Source organism: Portunus trituberculatus, chromosome 27 (assembly GCF_017591435.1).
Source record: "Portunus trituberculatus isolate SZX2019 chromosome 27, ASM1759143v1, whole genome shotgun sequence".
Classification (NCBI taxonomy): Eukaryota; Metazoa; Arthropoda; class Malacostraca; order Decapoda; family Portunidae; genus Portunus; species Portunus trituberculatus.
In genome coordinates this window covers 6,478,301-6,485,800 of record NC_059281.1, presented here as the reverse complement: position 1 = coordinate 6,485,800, position 7,500 = coordinate 6,478,301, and the positions used below count along the sequence as shown (strand labels likewise).

The window sequence follows — 7,500 nt, the reverse complement described above, 5'->3', positions numbered from 1 at the left end:
TATACAGACATCTACAAGTCAATGAGTGACTCCTTAGTGGCCACAATTGGCATCCCTCACTGCAATATCCTAGCTATACCAAACCTAACCTAAAATAACATGATATACTAACAAGCTAACACAAAGCGCACAAATTACTGCAATTATGTACTACAAAATATAACATTGGAGGAGGAGGAGGAGGAGGAGGAGGAGGAGGAGGAGGAGGAGGAGGAGGAGGAGGAGGAGGAAGAAGAAGAAGAAGAAGAAGAAGAAGAAGAAGAAGAAGAAGGAGAAGAAGAAGAAGAAGAAGAAGAAGAAGAAGAAGAAGAAGAAGAAGATGATGATGATGATGATGATGATGATGATCATATGATGATGATGATGATGATGATGATGATGATGATGAACCTGATGATGATGATGATGATGATGATGAATGATGATGATGATGAACCTGATGAAGAAGAAGAAGAAGAAGAAGAAAATGATGATGATGATGATGATGATGATGATGATGATGATAATGATGAAGAAGAAGAAGAAGAAGAAGATGATGATGATGATGATGATGATGATGATGTAGATGATGATGATGATGGTGGTGATGATGATGATGATGATGATGATGATGATGATGATGATGATGATGGTGATGATGATGATGAAGAAAAAGACAACAACAACAACAACAACAACAACACACACACACACATACACAGCTTATGTATATTCATGTATGCAAACAAGAATAACCTGCTACAAACTATTCTTCTTGATCTAATTTCCAAACTTCCAGTAGTAGTAGTAGTAGTAGTAGTAGTAGTAGTAGTAGTAGTAGTAGTAGTAGTAGTAGTAGTAGGATCAAAACTCATTAGATCTCCTCAACGTGATTTTTCCCCTTTTTTCGTGGTCACAAAGTCTAAAAGTGCCAATTCGTTCAACATCGATTACTTTATAGCAGGAGGAGGAGGAGGAGGAGGAGGAGGAGGAGGAGGAGGAGGAGGAGGAGGAGGAGGAGGAGGAGGAGGAGGAGGAGGAGGAAGAGGACGAGGAATTGGAAGAGGACGAGGACGAAGAGCTGATCAGATTTTTCCAGAAAATTCTCTCATCCCATCAATCATTGTGAACAGTGAGAAGAGAGAGAGAGAGAGAGAGAGAGAGAGAGAGAGAGAGAGAGAGAGAGAGAGAGAGAGAGAGAGAGAGAGAGAGACAGACAGACAGACAGACAGACAGACAGACAGACAGACAGACAGACAGACAGACAGACAGACAGACAGACAGACAGACAGACAGACAGACAGACAAAGAACACTAAGAAGATATAGCAAAACACGGAAGGATTGGACAAAGAGGGAGACATGGAGATGGAAAAGGAAGAGGAGGAGGAGGAGGAGGAAGAGGAGGAAGAGGAAGAGGAGGAGGAGGAGGAGGAGGAGGAGGAGGAGGAGGAGGAGAAATACTCGCTCACCTCCTCCTCCTCCTCCTTATAGCTCATTAACGAAGCAAGTGGTTTACACGCTGCTCGGAAAAGACTCTCTCTCTCTCTCTCTCTCTCTCTCTCTCTCTCTCTCTCTCTCTCTCTCTCTCTCTCTCTCTCTCTCTCTCTCTCTCTCTCTAAGCTTCTTGTAGGTCTGGACTCTAGAGCATCAGTTCGTGGTAATGAGGAGGAGGAGGAGGAGGAGGAGGAGGAGGAGGAAAGGAAAAGGAAAAGGAAAAGGAAAAGGAAAAGGAAAAAGGAGAAAGGAGGAGGAGGAGGAGGAGGAGGAGGAGGAGGAGGAGGAGATAAAGAAAAAGGAAGACAAGATGAAGATAAAGAAGAAGGAAGATATGAAGATGAAAAGGAAAAAGAGGAGTTGCAGGAGGAGAAGGAAGAGGGAAGGAGGAAGGAGACGTGGAAGAAGAGAAAATACACACACACACACACACACACACACACACACACACACACACACACACACACACACTTATGCAGACAACATGTAAATTAAATGGCAGGACTCAGATTACATTTGAGAGAGAGAGAGAGAGAGAGAGAGAGAGAGAGAGAGAGAGAGAGAGAGAGAGAGAGAGAGAGAGAGACGTACAGTACATAATTAGTCCCTCGGGATGTGGACAAAATGGTTGCGAGAATGTGTGTGTGTGTGTGTGTGTGTGTGTGTGTGTGTGTGTGTGTGTGTGTGTGTGTGTGTGTGTGTGTTCTTTACTGCTTGAGTTTTCGTTTTCACTGCTTCCAACGATAATGATGATGATGATAATAATGATAACAACAATAATAATAATAACAATAATAATAATATAATAATGATAATAATAATAATAACTGCAATAAGGCCTTAGTGCAATAAAGGATGTCATTAATAATACAACATTCATATTATTAATTCACACGACGCTATTCATTTTTATTCACACAAACATTAAATTAATAACACAGCAACAACAATGCACTAATAATAATTATAGTAATAATGACAATAATAATGATAATAATAACAATAATAATAATAATAATAATAATAATAATAATAATAATAATAATAATCATAATGCAACATTAAAATTTTTTTTTTCTCTCTCTCTCTCTGCCTTTTCCTTAATCCTTGTTATATTTCTTCCTTATCTTTACTTTCTTATTTGTATTTTTCTACATTTTTTCCATTATCTGAGCTAAACACACGCGAGCGCGCACGCACGCACGCGCACCCCCGCGCACACGCACATGCACATGTGCACACGCGCACACCCATGCGCGCAGGCGCACACACACACACACACACACACACACACACACACACACACACACACACACACACACACACACAATTTTTCTTAACATTTTTCTTAGCAGTTTAAAATGTTTCATCTTTTTTTACATTATAGGTTTATATCTTTCACTCACTCACTCACTCGCTCAACTCATTCACTCATTTATATAAAATATCAAGTATCAGTCTATCTGTGTATCTTTTCTTTCTTATCTGTTTATCTGTGTTACAAACTTTCAACAATATGAGTTTCACAGGCAGAATATATTTTTTTTCTTACTCATCTATCAGCTTATCCCCTTAATATCCATGCACATTTATCTAGCTATCTGTCTGCATACTCATCTATCTATCTATCTATCTATCTATCTACCATACCTATCTATCTACCTTACCCATCCATTAACACAAAAAACACACATTAACATGCACATGTCAGTTCATACAACCACTCATTCATACATTCCTTTCTACACAAGTATTATAACCCACACATCTGAACAGACATTTTCATTTTGACTAGGTGCAACAATCCGTAAATTATACACACAACAATTCACACATCGTACCCATTACACTTCAATACATTTATTAATACATACACGCACCTTTATACATTTACCCCCAAGTATACACCCATGGAAATATAGTATACGTATGAATAAAGACATCTTAACCTCTCACATTAATATATATCTCGTATCAATAGAATTATATCCATGTAAATATTCCGCCCAGCCACCCTTTAATTTCCTACCTATCCGTTTTCTTTCCACACACACACACACACACACACACACACACACGACGAGGAGCAGGAGGAAGGTTAGGTGAAGCATGATAAATGAGGAATAGAGCAAGGACACGAAAGATAGGTGTAAGAAATTAGAGAAAAAAGGTAAGAAAAAAAATAGAAAAGAAAGAACAAGAATAAGAACTCAAATAAAGGCGATAAAAAGGACAGACATAAAATAAGAATCAACTTTTCCATTCATTCACTCCCAAATTTCCATCAGTCAATCCATTAACTCCTTCAGTACCTGGACGCGTTCTCATATTCTTTCTGGTTACTAGTTGGTGATTTTATACAGTTTCAGAAACGTATATGGGGATTAGAATAGTGTAAACTGTGGCCAATAATCTTCTGACCTTCATGGATCCTTTCTAATGTTACTGAAATTGTCTGTCTATTCGTACATAAACTCACTGTAAAAATGCGTCTAAATACTGAAGAGGTTAATCCATCAGTTAGACATCTTTCGTATTCACTCGCCAATTTAACCCATCAATCACACACTCATTCCTTAATTAAACCATCAATTTATCCATTCAAAATATATTGAACCAAACAATCAGGCAATCAATCTTTCTACTCATCATTTCAATCCATCAATCACAAAAAAGTCAAGAATTCACTCCCAGGCATCACAACTCAAGCATTCACTCACTCAGCTAGTCAAGAATCACGTCAATCAACCAATGCATTCATCTCCAGACACAATATAGTCAGCCTGTCAGTCAGCCAGTTAGACAGTCAGTGAGTCAGCCAGTCAGTCTCCTCCCGCAGCCCCGTCAGCGTCACACAATGTCATGCAGGTCTAGGGTGGCTCGGCGTGGCGGGAGTCACACGGCGTTGTTATCGTAGGACGGGTTGTCGTAAACCTTATCCATTCTGTAGGAAGCCGTGCGGGGGTTGTAGGTGGCCACGGCAGGGGGCGGCTCGTCATCTCTATGGGGGAGACGGAGGGAAGATGGAGTGGGGAGGAAAGGGAGAAGGGAAGGGAGGGATAGTGCTTGAGGGATGGAGGTTTTGAGATCTGGAGAGGTGACTTGGTTCGTTTTCCGTTTGTAGATAAGTGAATGGTGTTATGAAGAAGACAACAACGAAAGTTTAACGATAATACGTGGAAAGCAATGAAGATTCGTCAGTAATACTTGAAAGACAGTAGAACCTTAGTGTTATGGCTTGAAAACAGTGAAAACTTAATGAAATTTTGTTTGCAGAACGTGAAAACAAATAAAAACTAGAGTTAGTACTTCATAAAAACAAGAAATTTAGCCATACCAGACTCGTCCCCTAAAGCATTTTTACAGTTACAGCAAAGCAAGGCCACACACAGTATGTCCTACAAAATAACACTCAAGTTTTGTTACAGCACGTGACACAGACTTGTAAAGAATAATGCTTCCGGCTACGCCTCGGCTCGCCACTCACTTCACAGCATTACTACCATCTTTAACGATGCTATCCTACGGTGACGGTCGCTGATGACAACGATGCTTCCCGGCTCGCGATATTACGTATTATTTATTACTCAACTCCTTGAAGCTCAGCCAGTATACAAACAACGAGACATTTATGGCAAGTTTCCACGGTCACTAGGAACATAAAGCGTCATTATTCATTCATAGAAAACGAGGAACAACAGGTCGAGAGTCACGTAGGCCGCCACCACCACCGCCACTATTATTTCACCACTGTACTATTTCACGCTTCTCTCAGCACTCACTCAGCTTACCTCAGTAATAACGACACAGCATCAGCAGCACTTTTTCACACACCCAGGTGCCAGGCAGGAGTGACTTGACTGTAAGGGGGCCGTCACAGGGGAAGCACAAGCACCACATAAACTACGTTACTACACAAACAGTAACCAACCGACTGTGAGTTCTGAGACACGGGGATGGGCTATGGGTGTGTGATGCTGTCTTTGGTGGGTTTCTTATTTTCGCACAAGATTACAAGGTTAATGAAGGTTGAATCAAATAGCTGTGATTATGTGCGTGTTTTTCTGCCTCGTTTTTGTATTGGGGTTTCTTGTTTTTCGTTTGTTTTTAAAGAAAGGAATAATTGATATGATGTGTGTGGATTTGGCAGTGATTTTTAGCGGGTTTCTTACTTTCGTTTGGGGTTTTAAAAGATCCTTGGAGGTTTAATGGTATGCTTATATTTATTTTGTCCTTTCCCGTGTTTTTTTTTTTTTCTTTTACCTTTTTTTTTTCTTTGGAGTTTCTCGTATCCGTTTGTCTACAGAAAAGAAGTGAATAATGAACTCCTATCATTTGGCTACTCACGGTTCGTTTAACAAGTCTTTTATCTTCACGAACACTCTCTTCGCCAAAAATTCAGGAAAAGAAACAATAATATCTGGAGGTGCGTCTTATTTCATGCGTGTAACATCACCGCAACCACTGGCAGCAGGTGTAACAGGTAATAATCTTAGTAACTACGTGATAAAAGCTACATACGAGTCTAATTTCCACTAACGATCGCCATTTTTCGCTAATGCTCGATAGTTTCGCCTTAATGACTTGTTTGAGGGATCTGCACCGCCCCTCCATTTAATAGAAGTAATACCGGTTTTTAGATACTTTTTTACGGTGCTAGTGACAGATTAACAAGATCAATAACAGGAGAAACACTCTTGAAAACCTGGATAATCTTTGTGTCCTTGAAAAACCGTCATGGCGTGAGAGAGCAAAGGAATTGAAGTAGTTAAGAGTTCGTGCCATTATGATACAAACGAACAAGCGAACGATCGAGATGGCGGTCAGCGAACACCCGACTTAGCATCTCTGTGACCTAAAGCAAAGAGAAAGAGGCGAATAACAACAACAGCAGAACATACAACACAAGAGGAACGAGAGAACGATTGAAGGAGCTGTCGGTGAAGCCCTGAAACCCAACAGAGCGCATCAGAACTCATTAGCACGTAATTGCCAAAGAAATTATGAAAATCGACCGTGAGCTGAGTGGCGCGCCGAGCCGTTTAACTCTTTCTTCCCTCACACTCCCCTTGACGTCTTAATGGTAATAGTCTTTTAATTCACCCTCTCCTCCTTAAAACCTCCGATCCCTTAATAAACACACCAGCTCATCAAGGGAAAATTCAAGCACTGAGTATGGGTATTAGGATGATTAGCAAGTATTTTATGATTACCAGACATGATCATACACGGGAATTAGAGAGATCCTAAGCTGTTATTTGAGAGAGAGAGAGAGAGAGAGAGAGAGAGAGAGAGAGAGAGAGAGAGAGAGAGAGAGAGAGAGAGAGAGAGAATCAGAAAAACACAAACAGGTCAAAACAAAGAGACACGTAGAAAAAAACAAGAAAACCAAATTATCAGACGGACACACACAAATAAAAATAGAAAATACTTGGAGAGAAAGAGAAAGAGACAGACAAAGAAGAAAATTTACACAATCACGACATCCAGAGAGAGAGAGAGAGAGAGAGAGAGAGAGAGAGAGAGAGAGAGAGCCACCCTACCAGTGCTATATATGAGGAAATAAGTATTATACAAACCGGGCTAGTTCACGCTGACTCCCTATGCAGAGGATAGGAACCCACGTACTTGCATCTGCCGTGAACGATGAGAGCGACGAGGGCCACGAGACAGGCGCAGAATAAAGCCAGGAACACGTAGAAGGCGTCCCATATTGCCTGCGCCACGCTCTCTAGACTACTCAGATCTGCAGAAGGGGAAAGAGTAAAGCATTTTGTGGTGAAAGGTTAAACTAAGAGAGAAAGTAAAGTAACATTCATTTTGTAAGAGAAAAAGAGAGAGTAAGCTAACAAGTTTTTATTTAGGGGTGAAGCGAAATTGAACTTAGTAGAAGGAAGGGAGAGAGTCAATGAACAGGTATATTTTATGAAGGAAGGTTAACTAAGTAGGAATAAGAGAGAGATTAAATAAACCAACGTGTGTGTGTGTGTGTGTGTGTGTGTGTGTGTGTGTGTGTGTGTGTGTT

At 40.5% G+C, this 7,500-nt stretch overlaps 1 protein-coding gene across 5 annotated transcripts in view; it reads right to left on the bottom strand.

Annotated features, from left to right (window-relative positions):
• LOC123509606 overlaps window positions 1-7,500 on the bottom strand; it is a 33,821-nt gene that overhangs the window by 14,193 nt on the left and 12,128 nt on the right. For 2 of the 5 annotated variants that reach the window (XM_045264039.1, XM_045264037.1), the window contains 2 exons: window positions 7,104-7,221; window positions 2,863-4,476 (listed from right to left, as the gene is read on the bottom strand). In XM_045264039.1, the coding sequence (XP_045119974.1) occupies window positions 4,371-4,476; window positions 7,104-7,221 (224 nt within the window). In that variant the 3' untranslated portion in view covers window positions 2,863-4,370. Of the gene's footprint in view, window positions 1-2,862; window positions 4,477-7,054; window positions 7,222-7,500 lie in introns of those variants that run through there. The other 3 variants (XR_006676235.1, XM_045264038.1, XR_006676234.1) reach the window with 3 other exon arrangements.